Below are 16,058 nucleotides of genomic sequence, written 5' to 3' on the forward strand. Positions count from 1 at the left end.
ACTTACCTGAAGATACCCGACAGTTTCTGAGAAAACGACGGTTAAAATTTTCAACGTAATTGAGATGGCTTTCAGCGCACGCTTAGCTCGACACTACTGGTCACATAGTGGCTATCGTCACGGATCCTAAGTTTTGCATCCCGCGTTCAAAATCTGAATAATATTCTTATTTCTTTAATTTTATTTTTTTCGTTTATCTACACAAGTCCATAGAAGGTTATTAGCTCTATGTTTCTAATCAAGTTAGAGCATACAAGGGCGTTATATTAATTTTAAAATTACAACTGGGTTTCACAATAGTGTCATTATATATAAAATACGTGCGTATGGCATTTTTAGTGGTTACAGAGTTTCTTAATTCTCATATTCTTATATTTTATTCTTATGTTTATTCTTCAGGAGGATTTGGTGCATTCCCTTGGATGATACCAATCGTAGAAACAATTAAAATATATTTTTAAATGGACAAAATGTTCGCTGTGGACTGCATAATTTATTTATTTCACAGTTGCAATTCCAGCCTTTGGGCCGCTTTCAAGTGGTGCTCTAAAGGATTTTGCTTCACCTCATGTCACTTCAAAAGCCTCTGATTCGTGTACATGTCATCTTAAATAATATGCCATTTGACTCTTAGACATACAGTAACCTCAGATGTGTCTGATGTTACTGTATTTCTATAATCATAAGGCATATTTTTTACGATGACATGTACACGAATCAGAGGATTTTAAACTCTGACGTGTACTAAAGCAAAACCTTATGCACTACCACTTGAAAACGGCCCAAAGGACGAAATTGCAATTGTAAAATAAATAAATTCTACAGTCAACGGCGAATATGATGTCCTTTAAAAATTCTACACGACTGCGAAGCACGACCATGAGAAGTTAACCATTGGAAACATAGTAATTCAAACACCAGTAGCATCTCTCCAAGGCAGTTTTAGCGCAGCGAAATTCCTTCGTATGCACCTCACTCGTGAAAGAAACACTGTTAACATATCTGCGCACCAGGCACATTCAGCCGTTGCACGAAGAGACAAGGATGTGCATGCACTAGGGGTGGAGGTTATCCCGAAACAACCGATTTTTTGTTATATCATTTTCCCCCAACGCTAGTTTAACCGGATTGCTAAAACCGCTCAGAAGACGCACATTCTGAAATAACAGATTTTCAGTTTTTTTATTCCTATTACAAGGGTCGGTCAAAAAGTAATGCCTCCCATTTTTTTTCTACTTAAAAAAATTAAGTTAAGTGAAAAATTTGAATTTGGCGCCATTCCTCAAACCTTCTTCTGCAATCCACTGCAGTAGTAACTTTCTGTGTCAACAGGTGGCAGCACAGCAGAAGTTTGTAGGATGGCCGACATCGATGTTCGTTTGAGACAGCGTTGTGTGATTGAATTCTTGAATGCAGAAGGTGAAACGCCCATACGCATTCATGAAAGACTGAAGAAGGTGTATGGTGTTGTGACAGTGGATGTCAGCACTGTTAGACGATGGGTTCGTCGTTGTAAGGAAGCTGAAGGGCAAACACCGTTGACTGACGAAAAGCGGAGCGGCAGGCCGGTGAGTGCAGTGACTCCACACAACATTCAGCAAGTTGATGACATCATTCGTGGTGACCGTTGGGTGACTGCAGATGAAGTGTGTCGCATTATTTCTCTTAGTAAAGGCAGTGTGATATTAAACAATTGGGGTACTCAAAAGTTTGTGCACGGTGGGTTCCAAGAATGTTAACCGATCAGAATAAAGAGGCAAGGAAAACAATAGCCTCCCAACACTTGCAGCGATTCCGTTTGGAGGGAGATGAGTTTCTGAAAAAAATTGTGACCGGGGACGAAACATGGGTGCATTTTTTGAACCCGAATCAAAGAGGCAGTCAATGGAGTGGCGTCACACAAGCTCGCCGAGGAAGAAAAAATTCAAAACTGTGCGATCGGCAGGGAAAGTTATGGCAACAGTTTTCTGGGATACAGAGGGTGTGATTCTGGTTGATTTTTTGGAGCAGGGATGCACAATAAATTCTGTTCAATACGTCACAACCCTCAAAAAACTTAAAGCACGTCTTCAGCGAGTTCGCCCAACAAAATCAATGGCAGATCTTCTTCTTTTGCATGACAATGCAAGACCACACACCAGTCGTCACACCTCTGACGAGATTGTCAAAATTGGATGGGAAGTTTTGCCTCATCCCCCATACAGCCCTGACCTGGCACCATCAGACTTCCATCTGTTCGGGCCACTAAAAGAAGCTCATCGTGGGATTCATTTTGAAGATGAGGAGGCCGTCAAAACATCCGTGCGTCAATGGCTTAGGAAGCAGAGCTGTGATTTTTACTGTGCTGGGATACATGCCCTTGTTCAAAGATGGACCAAAACTGTAGAGATGGGCGGAGATTACATTGAAAAATGACAAAATGATCCTCAATGTTGTGGTTTTCAACCTATGTAATTGCATTTAAATTTCCTGACAATTAAACGTAGAAAAAAAAATAGGAGGCATTACTTTTTGACTGACCCTCGTATTTCCTGTAATAAACGCAAAAATGATATAAAGACTAAAACAGTTTGACTCCCTCGGTTTCAAGATACACAGAATGAAAATTTTCTGTTTAGTAAGCTAATAAAGGGAACCTTAGTCCGTTCACCGTTCGCTACTTTTCTCGAAAAGTATTTAGTAGCTGACCGCTACCAAATACACTCCGGGAAAATGAAATAAGAACACCGTGAATTCATTTTCCCAGGAAGGGGAAACTTTATTGACACATTCCTGGGGTCAGATACATCACATGATCACACTGACAGAACCACAGGCACATAGACACAGGCAACAGAGCATGCACAATGTCGGCACTAGTACAGTGTATATCCACCTTTCGCAGCAATGCAGGCTGCTATTCTCCCATGGAGACGATCGTAGAGATGCTGGATCTAGTCCTGTGGAACGGCTTGCCATGCCATTTCCACCTGGCGCCTCAGTTGGACCAGCGTTCGTGCTGGACGTGCAGACCGCGTGAGACGACACTTCATCCAGTCCCAAACATGCTCAATGGGGGACAGATCCGGAGATCTTGCTGGCCAGGGTAGTTGACTTACACCTTCCAGAGCACGTTGGGTGGCATGGGATACATGCGGACGTGCATTGTCCTGTTGGAACAGCAACTTCCCTTGCCGGTCTAGGAATGGTAGAACGATGGGTTCGATGACGGTTTGGATGTACCGTGCACTATTTAGTGTCCCCTCGACGATCACCAGAGGTGTACAGCCAGTGTAGGAGATCGCTCTCCACACCATAATGCCGAGTGTTGGCCCTGTATGCCTCGGTCGTATGCAGTCCTGATTGTGGCGCTCACCTGCACGGCGCCAAACACGCATACGACCATCATTGGCACCAAGGCAGAAGCGACTCTCATCGCTGAAGACGACACGTCTCCATTCGTCCCTCCATTCACGCCTGTCGCGACACCACTGGAGGCGGGCTGCACGATGTTGGAACGTGAGCGGAAGACGGCCTAACGGTGTGCGGGACCGTAGCCCAGCTTCCTGGAGACGGTTGCGAATGGTCCTCGCCGATACCCCAGGAGCAACAGTGTCCCTAATTTGCTGGGAAGTGGCGGTGCGGTCCCCTACGGCACTGCATAGGATCCTACAGTCTTGGAGTGCATCCGTGCGTCGCTGCGGTCCGGTCCCAGGTCGACGGGCACGTGCACCTTCCGCCGACCACTGGCGACAACATCGATGTACTGTGGAGACCTCACGCCCCACGTGTTGAGCAATTCGGCGTTACGTCCACCCGGCCTCCCGCATGCCCACTATACGCCCTCGCTCAAAGTCCGTCAACTGCACATACGGTTCACGTCCACGCTGTCGCGGCATGCTACTAGTGTTAAAGACTGCGATGGAGCTCTGTATGCCACGGCAAACTGGCTGATACTGACGGCGGCGGTGCACAAATGCTGCGCAGCTAGCGCCATTCGACGGCCAACACCGCGGTTCCTGGTGTGTCCGCTGTGCCGTGCGTGTGATCATTGCTTGTACAGCCCTCTCGCAGTGTCCGGAGCAAGTATGGTGGGTCTGACACACCGGTGTCAATGTGTTCTTTTTTCCATTGCCAGGAGTGTATTATTAGTTTTCTCCTGCTGATTACAATGTTTTAAACTCTGCTAAAAACCGGGTTGGAATCGGTCATCATACCACTATTTGTACGAACAGTCAGTGTTAAAGGGTGAACAATGAAGCTGAAGAGCCCAATTTTTGTGTTGATTTCTCCGGTTTCAAGGGCTACAAGCAGATAACGGCACGTTACGTAGACGCAGACTGCAGAGCAGCTGCTTACTGTTTTTATTGTATCTATGAATGAATCGTTAAGTCTTACAATATCACCTTATACTATGTAACAAGAGTGCTGTGGCTTCTCCAGTTTTTAGTCTTTTAAAGCAAATGGAGCAATGTACTTCATTGGTGCAGCACTTCGTAAAATACTTCCAGACTAGAGATTGTGCCTTTCTGTAATACAACTAATGTCCAAAGACGATGGTGAGGAAGTACCTTATAAACCAGAAGAGGCAAGTACTCACATACCGCCCAATAGACCACATCATACGCTAACAGATATATTAGTGTCTCAGCGCTCCTGTACCAATACTCGTTTCTGTCGCCATTGTTATTAAAAAGTACTAGGCGCTTTTCCCATTCTCTATAATAATGCAATATTTCAAAGCAAAGCAAATTTTACGAAAAAAAGTACTCGTATCTTTTTTCAAAAGAAAAAGGTTTATTTAAAAACGAAGAATCTCAGCTTTGCAACTATGGCTAACTCATATTTCGGTTCTTTTACTCGACTATTAGCAAAAAATAGAAACACCTGCTATAACTGAGACCAGATACCGAAAAATATCTGTTATTCAGAACTAAAATACCGGCATCGATTGTAAGTGGTCGGTTTTTCTTATCTCCAGCACGCACCGGTCCAAAGTGATGCATGCCTCTGGTTAGTGCGCAAGGGCCAGGCACGGATAGGCTCCCCACCCCCGACGTGAAGACGTGCGCAACGGTCGTTCTCTGTAAGCGGTTCTCTCTGTTTGGTGCTTTGTTTCACTACATCTCACGGGTACATCATTCAATTTTTTCACGCATTCATGTTTGTCTTTGCGTTGACACTTCAGCGGAGTGGTTTAACGAGAAAGACACGGAATCTACGCAGTATTATCGTGCATTATTCTCTTTGCTTAACGCTGTTGATTATTAAGACAGAGTGAAAGAGAATGACTGTTTAAAGTTCCTCTCAAATGAGAACGACGTGTAAACAACAATGGTAAACAAGAACAAAATAAAATGTCTTCGCTCGTACTTCCGATGAATATGTGCTGAAGTGGAGGAGTGATTCTGGGGCCGAAGCCGTCTAGATTCATTTGTAAGCAGCTCTGATACATAAATAGTATGCGAGGGCAAAAACAAATTAAACAAAGCTCAGGAATCTAGGTAAATAGCTCATCCACGAAGTGCTTTTTGGTTTGAAAATGGAATCAGGAACGAGACATCTAATGTCTGATATCTCTTCTGTAGCCAGCAGCCAGTCCCTTATCATGTTGTACATCCACATAGTGCAAAGACTGACCTCCTCTAATACTTCTCAAATTTCAACTGCCAAAACATCGGACCTCAGCTCAAGAAGTGAAACAAAAGATGTATTCCTGATATAAAGTGAAGGACTTTGTAGGCATGTTGTTTTGGTGATGGTACTTTTTTTCTTAACATAAAGTATTCTGGTGGACGAGTCACACACGTGAGATCACGTCCTGACTCGAGGAGGACCTCAACAGGCGCAGAAAGCCAGGTAGACGTGTTAGACGGCATAGCTCACAGTTAAGCCAGTTTCAGAGGGGCCTGATTATCGGCATGAAAACTGCTGCCTGGTCAAAACGTCGCGTCGCTCGGGAGGCTAACAGTTAGGACGCTATTGGGAACAGTGGACACAAGATGGCACGCAAGTGCGACGCGTTGGGCCTGAAGCGGCCAGAAAGAGGCGGGATGAGCAAAGGATTGTGTGGCGTGCGACTGGGGGTCGTACAGTGACTCGCTCCACGATACTAGCAGATGTTTGGCCGCCAGTTGTCCCCCAGACCGTTCGAAGAAGCCTTGCGGGTGCGAATTTGCAATCGAGTCGTCCGTGTCGTGTGCTGACGTTAACACCGAGACGTCGGCGTCTCCGTCTGCAGTGGTAGCAAGCCACAGATTGGTGAACAGCGGTGTTTAGTGATGAATCACGATTCAATTTGGGGTGGTTCAAATGGCTCTGAGCACAATGGGACTTAAAATCTGAGGTCATCAGTCCCCTAGAACTTTGAACTACTTAAACCTAACTAACCTAAGGACATCACACACATCGATGCCCGAGGCAAGATTTGAACCTGCGACCGTAGCGGTAGCGCGGTTCCAGACTGAAGCGCCTAGAACCACCCGGCCACACGGGCCGGGTTGTGGGGAGGGATGATAAATCCATACGAGTGTGGAGGCCGCGTGGTGAAGGGTACTGTTCCACCCAAGATGCCATGCGCCATACCACTCGCCCAGCCGCCGTAATGGTTTGCGAGATCGATCGTAACCGATGCCCTCTAATTGTGGTACGTGGAACCTTAACGGGGCATCGTTATGTTGATGAGGGACCTTTCCTATACGGTCTACCAGTGGCACTTCTCCAGCAAGATAACGCCCGTTTGCATACATCTAGAGTTACTCAAGGATTCCTACGCCATGTTCCGACTCTCCCATTTCCATCCTGCTCCCCACGCTTGTTCCGTACAGAGCATGTGTGAGACCAGCTGAAACGCGGGATGCCGCCGTGTCACTCTGCACACGATGTGGAGGTGTCTCTTCAAGACCAGTGGGCCGCTCTCCCTCAGGACATCAGGTGCATAATCAACTCGATGTTGGACTCTGTTTCGACATGTACTGCACGCAACAGGTGATGCAACGCGTTATCAAGTTGCACTGTATTTGTCTACTTGTACTCGCTGGCCGGCCGCGGTGGTCTCGCGGTTCTAGGCGCGCAGTCCGGAACCGTGTGACTGCTACGGTCGCAGGTTCGAATCCTGCCTCGGGCATGCATGTGTCTGATGTCTTTAGGTTAGTTAGGTTTAAGTAGTTTTACGTTCTAGGACACTGATGACCACAGCTGTTAAGTCCCATAGTGCTCAGAGCCATTTGAACCAATTTTTTTTTTACTCGCTGTATTTGTATGCGTTTTGATTTTAAGATCAAGTGAATCTCTAATATGTCTCATTATGTTTAATAAATTTCATCTCTATCAGATGTTCCCCTCTTGGTGCGCTATTTTCAATGTTGCTGAGTCTACACAAAAAAAAGAGAAGGAAACCGTGCACTGGCTAGTCGTATGGGTGCATCTTACCTGCAGTTGCAGCTCGACCACTGAAGTAGTGTGCATGATTCCCTATAGGTGTGAATGAGGTCGACCATGTGCATATGCTGACAAAGATTTATGTACCTGTACGTATCCCTGTACTTGCGTGTGGGGCAAGCACAGGTGCAGGGCGACTAGACTCAACGGGCACGGGTGCAAACACAACTCACTGGGTGTTTTAATCGGTACGGTAACTGACTTCACGTGTAAGACGTAATGCTCACTGTGATAAAATATTTTCAGTACGAGGGCACGGCGTCGCGCAGAGCATTCGCTGCGTACGACTACATCAAGTCGCTGGTGCAGCCGGACGGACGTGTTCACGCGCTACGGCGTGGACTGCTACCTGACCGCGCTGGGCCTCTCCGTGGACCCCGAGTACAGGGGGCAGGGCGTGGGCGAGCAGCTGCTGAGGGCCCGCTGGGACCTGTGCAGGGCCCTCGGCATACCGCTCACCGTCACCTGGTTCTCCGCCACGGCGTCGCAGGTAACTCCCGTCCCCTGTTCTCAGTCGGCTACTGACGCCAGCCCGAGAGGAAAGCTACCGCATACCAGTACGTAATATGCTGCGTGAAACTTTTGTGGAGCGAGTCAATTGTCACATTAGAACACGATTTTTAATATTTTCCGTTTTCATACACTACGTGATCAAAAGTATCAGGACACTCCTCTGTAATGCACAACTGACCGTTAGGTGTCACAAGAGGTGGACCTACTGTATAAAACTCTACTTCCATATGTCGTGAACCACGTTTGTTAGGTCTGGCCGTGAACCGTGCTCAGATAGCCTAATGGCAAGGCGACGGTGGAAAATCCGGGATCGAAACATGGTCTGGCACTAATTTTAATTACCGTCATTCCATTATACAGCTGATGGTTGTCCGTACCAACAAATGTGGATACATTTCATGTATTACATAACAACTGGCGTACCTGTTCCTTCGGACATGCATGCGTGTCTCAAGGAACATTTCACTGTAATTCTGAGCGACACAGGCATTGCAATATCACAGTATGAAAGACCGAAGAGTAGCAGCAGCTGCAGACTGATCCAGTCGGGGGGACTTGGTGGCTTGTAACGTAGACTAGTCATTGAACGTCACCTGAGTAACAAAGCCCTCAGGGACGTTTCAGCCCTTCTTAAGCTATATATATATCGCATCCCGAGTTCCCCATGTAGCACAAGTTCTACCTTTCCCGCTTACTGTGGCACGTCGCATGTTGGCAGCGATGGCATCTTTCGTCAGCTCTGGGCTATTGTTCAAAGTTAACTATGCAGCCCTTACTCTTCCCCGTGAACGGGGTGGGATAGGTCTGTTTCACGTGCCGGATAGAGCTCGCACCCTATTTGTCAGCTCCCAGATGACGGTATGGACACGTTGCCCAACGAGCCTCACTGGTCTCCTCCTGTCGGCATATTCGCCGGTCTCACTGTCAGCCCCAGTGATGATCTCGGATGTTCCAGCCCAGTTCCATTATATACGCTACTTCTTTCTTGAACTTAGTTATCTACGCCTCTCCTTACCAAGACAGCTTTTACTCAAGACAAAGGCAGTATACAATGTCCTCCAATTAGGTCGTCCACCTAACCCGATTGAACAAAAGTTCCCCCAGGTTGATGGGCGGCATGTATGGCGCGCGGTGTTCGCCTGTTACCTTGACACGAATGTTCAATCTGTCTGGTACCTAACTGTCGATGGTAAGAAAATCAATCAATTTCGCCTTCATCGTATCCACCTCGCCCAATCACCTCTATGTTCCACGTGTGGAGTGGCAGACAATGACGAACATCGGTTTGTTTGCGGACCGGCGGCGGAGGTTTGGCACTTGATTCGTCGTATTGTGGCTTTTCTAACGCGGGACATTCCGGATCGGATTACTCCCCTTTCACTATTATTTCCGGAACATGACTATTTTCCTCGTAAAAAGACCAATGTTGTGAATTGAATCCGCGGACATGCCATTCACTACCTATTTGGACAAAGTGTAGACTCTCTACTCGATTTTTGGACATACCTCAATGACCGTCATTATGTCGTTGCCAGTCACCGAAAATACAGACAATTTTTCTCGAACTTCCTTGGGAGTGCTTTCCACGACCCGCCTCGCAGCTGGAATGTGTTAAGCAAAGAGACAAAGAAGGTTTCCTGCTTGAACCAATGAACAACTGAACTCGAACACATCAACATATTACCAGCGGGGCGCAGAAGGCCTCCGATCAATTACTCAACAAAACTAAACAAAAAAAAAACAATAAAAGTAAAAATAAAATTCAGAAAAAGGATGATTTTGTTTTGTTTTTAAGGATAGCCCTAACCTTGATTTCCCATATTTCACCTGGTATGTAGGCAGCTCTCTGGGGTAGGTTTAGACAGGAGCCAACGCCTGAAGTGGAGCAGATTTTTTTGTTATAGGATGAAAAGTGGCGGTGGCACTTAGGTTTTTTTTTGTAGTTCCATTTTCCTAAGGGGCTTCCTAAAAATTAAAAAAAAATAGAAAATGAAAAAAGCTACCATGCCGACTGTTGGTGATGCGACTCTGAAGTGAAAAAGCCGAGGAAGCAGCACAGCTGAACCGAGACCGTGCGTGCTCCTTACAACGACAAAGGGCGACCATTGAGATCCAATTACAAACAATGCAGCTAGCACAATGAGGGTGCGTAAGGAGGAAAAGGAATCGAGTACACTGTCGAACAGCTCCTCATAAGCCACAGGCATCTGTAGTCAATGGTAAGGACGCTTGAGGTGCTGTAATAGCCCGTGGCAGGACGAGGGTGTGGTTCGGCTTGAGAGAACACCTGGAGTACGTACATGCCATCGTGTGGAGTGCGACCAGTAAAGAACAGAGGAGGCAGTTTGTCTGGGTTTTGTGATTAGAGAGTGGTCCCCTTAAGTGATTAAGAAGACGCAAAATACGAAAGCTGTGAACACACTTTACGGCACTGCTTACTCTGCGCTGTAGATGGACAGTCTGGAGACTGATTGTGTCAGCCTCCTGGTTTTGGCTTTTGAGAAACAAGGGGCTACCTTTTCTTCACAGACATTCAAGACACTCTGAAGAGTTCAGGTAAAGCGAATAGTGGACACGTTAGTGTGCTCTGGTAGGCGTCCGGACACATTTGATCAGGTAGTGTCTAAGAGAACATCTTTCACTGCATAACCTGCTTATTTTCTTTCTGGACGAACCTCAGAAAATAATGAATGAAATGGATCTTCTTCAGCTATCCAGGTGCATTGAAAACTTCTAAATTTTATTGTAGCTGACATGGGCCACTTCTTTGCAGCCTCCTGTCCTCTTTCGAATGCTGCCCAATCATGATGCCTCACCAAACACACAAGCTATCATATAACTTTTTTTTATGCCATTATTCTGTCACATACTTCTTCTGAGGAAATAATCTTTTTTACAAAATCAATTAGCGACTGAAAGTGAATATCATCAGGTCATACTAATATCCAACATATTTGATTCAATACTTCAAGTTTAATTGTAGCCTATTTTGAATCGAAATACTAAAAAATTTGATCATGTAATAATTTAAACAACACAGATCAGTGAACAATATGTTGTGAACTACATCAAGAGCTTTACATACAATCTGCCATGGTAGACGATTGTACGCTGAAACCAGATGCGTAATAAGGATTATTTCGTGTGAGCAGTTGAGTGATATAATCAGAACAATAACAAGAGTAGCAGCTGTTAACCACTGCCTATTAAAACTGCAGTGAGTGGTGAGACCACCATAAAAAGACTCAGTAACCAATAAAAGACAAGGATACTGTCTATCACCTACTCTTTTCAACCTCTACTTGGAAAATATGATTGCCCAATGCTCATTAGATGACAAAGGCGTAGAAATTGGAGGAAGAAGATTAGTGTCTTTGAGGTTTGCTGATGACATGGTCCTTCTAGCCACAGGGGTAAAAGAATTACAGGATTTGGTGGACACCACTGAAACTAACGGCAAAAAATATGGAATGAAAATTAACACAAATAAAGCAAAAATATTGGCACTAGGAGGAAATAAGGAAATATAAATTATGCTGAATGGAGAAATACTAGAACAGTTGCAAAATTTTAAGTATGTTGGAAGCAGGATAGACACCGACTGGAAGTGCACCACAGAAATTAAAACAAGGATAGCAATGGCAAAAGACGCGTTTTATAAGAAAAGGAGAATGTTCTGCAGCGTTCTGGACAGAGAACTCAGGAAGAGACTCATAAAATGGCTTGTGTGGAGTGTTCTTCTATATGGCGCTGAAACATGGACTATGAGGAAGAAAGACAGACAAAGGCTGGAGGCTTTTGAGATCTGGACTGGCGGAGGATGGAAAGAATAAGTTGGATGGACAGAGTAAAAAATGAAGAGGTATTGAGAAGAGTGGGAGAGAGTTACTAGATGTAATAAACAGGAGAAAAAGAAATTTGATTCGGCATATATTAAGAAAGAATGACGGACTGATCAAAACAGTTTTAGAAGGTTACGTAGAAGGGAAAAGGAAGTGAGGAAGGAAGAGATTCCAGGTACTGGATGACATGATGGACGGTACAACATACCGCAGCCTTAAGAAGGAAGCAATGGATCGCAGAAAATGGAGAGGCAAAGGACCTGCTAAGATAGCACATAACTGATGATGGTGAACCAATAAAAACTAACATTCTATGTCTTCAATCGTGGAAAATCATAATTTTGGAAGTGATAGGGAAACTAGAAAATCTGGAGATGGAAAAGCAAAATACAGGTGTAGATATAGAGGGGATCAGTGAACTGAAATGGGAAGAATATAAGTTGTCGTCAGGTGAACGCAGAGTAAAATCAACAGCAGCACAAAACGAATGTAGGGCAATATCAACAACAGGAGAGATTGGTATAAAGGGAGTAGTATTTGTTATGAATACTTCAATTGATTGAAGAACTAAGTACAAAAATATTCAGTGAAAGACAAGAATTTAGGAATATACGTCAGGTAGGAATGAAATAAATAGAAAGTGCAAGGAAGCTGAAGCGAAATAGTTGCAGAACAAATTCCAGAAACTGGAAAAGAAATTGCCAACGGAAGAACTGCTTCAGCATAGAGAGAATTCGAAACAACCTTCGGAGAAATTAAATGGAAAGACGTCAACATTAAGAGTACAGTGGAAATTCCGCTGTTAAACACAGATGACAGAACGGATAGGTGGAAAGAGGACTACATGTAGATGTAGACGAGTGGCAAGGGCTTGTCTGATGATGTGAATATGGAAGACGCAGGGCATACGGTATTAGAATCAGAGTCTAAACCAGCTTTTGAAGACTTCTGTTCAAATAAGGCAGAAGGGACAGATAACACTCCTTCGGAATTCCTAAAATCATTGAGAGAACTAGCAAACACGCTACTATTTAAGTTGGTGTGTAGAGTCTATGGGATTCGTGAGATACTATCGGAATTTATGAAAAATATCACTAACACGATCCCAAAGACAGCAAAGGCAGATAAATGTGAGAACTATAACACAATCGACATCACGTATCAGGAATCTGAGTTGCTGACAAGAAAGATCGGAACGAAAGTTGAGGATCTCACAGAAAATTGTTAGTTTTGATTTGGGGAAGGTCATGGCACCAGAGAGACTGCTCTGCCGAAGCGTGTGATACTGGAACCAAGACTTAAGAAAACTCAAGACCTGTTCGTAATATTTGTCTATATAGAAAAGGCGTTCGACAAATTAAAATAGTCAAAGATATTAGATATTTTGAGAAAAATAGTAGTGAACTATAAGGGATAGATTAAAAGGTGTGTAAAGGATGCTGGCTTACGCCCCCTTTGTTCAGTTTCTGTAGCAAAAAACAATGACGGAAATAATAAATAGGCTCAGTAATGGGATTAAATTCCGGGGTGAAATAATATTAATAATATGATTCGATGCTGGCATTGATATCCTCAGTAAAAGTGAAGAATAACTACAGAAACTGTTGAACAGAAAGAGCAGTCAAATGAGTACAGAACTAGGACTGACAGTAAAACGAGGATCAAATAAAGTAATGAGGAACAGTAGAAACGAGATCCGCGATAAACTTAATATTAAAATCGGTGACCAGGATGTAGACGAAGTTAAGGAATTCTGCTTCCCTGGAAGCAAAGTAACATACGCTGGACGAAGTAAGGAGGACGTATAAAGTAGGCTAACACAGGCAAAGAGGTTATTTGTGACCAAAAGAAATCGGTCGTAATGTTGAAGAGAAGTTTTAGAAAGTTCGTTTGGAGCATAGCTATGTTGGCAGCGAATTATGGATTGTGATAAAACAAGATAAGATGACTAAAGGGTTGGAGGTGTGATGCTATAGGAGGAAGTTGAAGACTGAGTTTCTGATAAGGGATGAAGAGGATCCGCACAGGACCGGAGACGAAAGGAACGTGTAGGAAACACTGATAAGAAAAAGGAAAAATGCAATAGGTGGTATATTAAGAGACCCCAGAATTACCTCCATGGCACTAGAGGGTAGAAACTATAGCGAAAGATAGAGCTTGTAATATGTCCGACAAATAACTGAAGATGTATGATGCAGGTGCTACTCTGAGATGAAGACATGAAGTGATTGCCTCGATTGCCTTAAATGAATTCGTCGCAGATCGCATCCAATCAATCAGAAGACGTTTGTCTACAAAAAAGAAACGTTTTGGGCTATCTTCACATATAGAAGGATCTTAAGTTCAATGTGGGTTTTAGATAAGGGTGCAGTGTGGAATTTTCCACATCAAGAAATCGTTGCCAGAGGCGGAAGAAGCGGTAAGAACTGAAATAATCCCAGGACAAAGAGCAGTTTGGACTGCAGACCTCTGGATTGATGGTCTGTCACTTGGACATTGAGCCACTTCATAGTTTTCATTTCATGGTCAGAGGCTTCACTTTATACTCAAAACCTTGCGGGACAAGCGCTGTCACCGGAATAAGTCAGCATAGGTGATTTGCAGTTCGTTCGCTGTGTCCGAGAAGTAGTAGGAAATTATCAATGGGACAAGTTCGGACACAGTAAAACATATTAAATCACAGGAAGTGTGAATAACAACGCCTTCAGTCACAAAAATTCCATGTTTTATTAAATCACACAATGCATTTTGGACCCATAGGTGCAAATAGTTTAACACACTATTTGAGTCTCGTCTTGAACGAGGTGATGCAGAACGTACTTTTCTGTTGTGGGACGTTTAAATGTTAAATTCCGAAAATCGTGAATCAAACAAAGAAAATCAATCAACAAAAATGGAAAAAATTATCAACTGTTCATAACTGCAGCAGTCTTCAATAACATTAATTAATGGTATTGAATTCGGCTTTTATTTGCATACACAATAAGAACTACGGACCGTTATTTGTTTCTTCTGAACTAGCGAGTAATTGCTTGCGATGTTAACACATAATTAGTTATATTCTGCCGCTTTCTATCATCAAATGTAAAACCAAAACCTTCGAAATTATATAATACGAATAGAGAGGAGAGTATGGTCCTCAGTGTATCCATGACTCATCAGATTGTGATACTGATATATAAAAAATGTGCAAATTACAATAATCACAATGGATTAATAATTTTATAAAGGAATATCAAATAACTGTTTGCATAATAGACTTTATGCTTTATACACACAGAGATTTCTATTTATTGAGGGCAGCTGATATGGCCAAGCTCAGATACTAAAGACAGAAGGCTCTTCTCCATCTTTGGCAAGAGTATCTCATTCTCATCGCCAATAAGATTCAAAGATCATCGACGTGCATCTGTTAGACAAGATACAGAAGGGCAGAGGGAATAGCTATGGAAGTGATTATGGGTTTCGTGACCAAAGATCTGGGACGAAATAAAGTCCTACTTTCTGTTTTCTTACTTTACCGCTAGTTCGGCTTAAACCTGTTGAGCAGGACTCTTCCGAATGGAGATTCTTTATCTTATATGGCTTTGTTTAAGCTCTCCACCATCCTCGACATACATTATTGTCGAAACCTTATTTCTTGCTTATGGCATGCACCACTAACTGCGATTTCGGGTGGCTGGGATCTGGATACCATTGTATTTGGGTCTTTGTTCACAGGTACTGGCTGAACGAATTGGTTTCGAAGTGCTGGCTGAAGTACCGTACGCTGAATACGACGATCCGGACATTAAAAGGAGCAGTACGCCCATCACGAAGCTAATGGCAGCACGAATAACGTAGTTGCATCTAACAGATTTTCTTTATTTTTTTCTGTATAATGTTGCCTATGTGTCACAGTTGCACACACATTTTCTGTACCAAAGACACAACCACTGAAATAAATCACTGAAAGTTTCAAGACCGTTCAGTAAGTACCTGTATGTGCATTTGAAATAAAAAGTATTATAATTTGATAGCGTGTTACAACAGAAAATTTCACTTGAAGACGGGTACACACTTCTGGAACAATTACTATTTAGCACAAACCATATGCAGCATACTGACGGAGGGGCCTTTTGGTATTGCGTCATTTGAAAGGAGAAGAAACAATTATTTATTGAAATGAGCAACAGGTACTCTCTTCTCCTTACATTGCTCCAGGAAGCCTTTCTTACCCCAGTTTCCAATTACTATGGAACACTTTTGACAATATGTTGGATGCAGCGAAAATAGTTGCTGTAT

At 43.7% G+C, this 16,058-nt stretch overlaps 1 protein-coding gene across 1 annotated transcript; it reads left to right on the top strand.

The window, feature by feature from the left end:
• Nucleotides 1-6,835: 6,835 nt before the first annotated feature.
• On the top strand, nucleotides 6,836-15,617 carry LOC126336106 (uncharacterized). The gene is made up of 3 exons (XM_049999585.1): nucleotides 6,836-6,966; nucleotides 7,666-7,909; nucleotides 15,495-15,617. Exons 1-3 carry the CDS (start codon nucleotides 6,836-6,838, stop codon nucleotides 15,615-15,617), a joined length of 498 nt encoding a protein of 165 aa, XP_049855542.1.
• Nucleotides 15,618-16,058: the final 441 nt, after the last annotated feature.

The sequence above is a fragment of the Schistocerca gregaria genome, chromosome 2, assembly GCF_023897955.1.
Source record: "Schistocerca gregaria isolate iqSchGreg1 chromosome 2, iqSchGreg1.2, whole genome shotgun sequence".
NCBI lineage: Eukaryota > Metazoa > Arthropoda > Insecta > Orthoptera > Acrididae > Schistocerca > Schistocerca gregaria.

Coding starts and splice junctions, on each gene's coding strand:
- LOC126336106 (XM_049999585.1), top strand. CDS start 6,836: ATGCCGCCGTGTCACTCTGCACACGATGTGGAGGTGTCTCTTCAAGAC. Junction 6,967..7,665: donor ACATGTACTGCACGCAACAG/GTGATGCAACGC, acceptor AAATATTTTCAG/TACGAGGGCACGGCGTCGCG. Junction 7,910..15,494: donor TCTCCGCCACGGCGTCGCAG/GTAACTCCCGTC, acceptor CTTTGTTCACAG/GTACTGGCTGAACGAATTGG.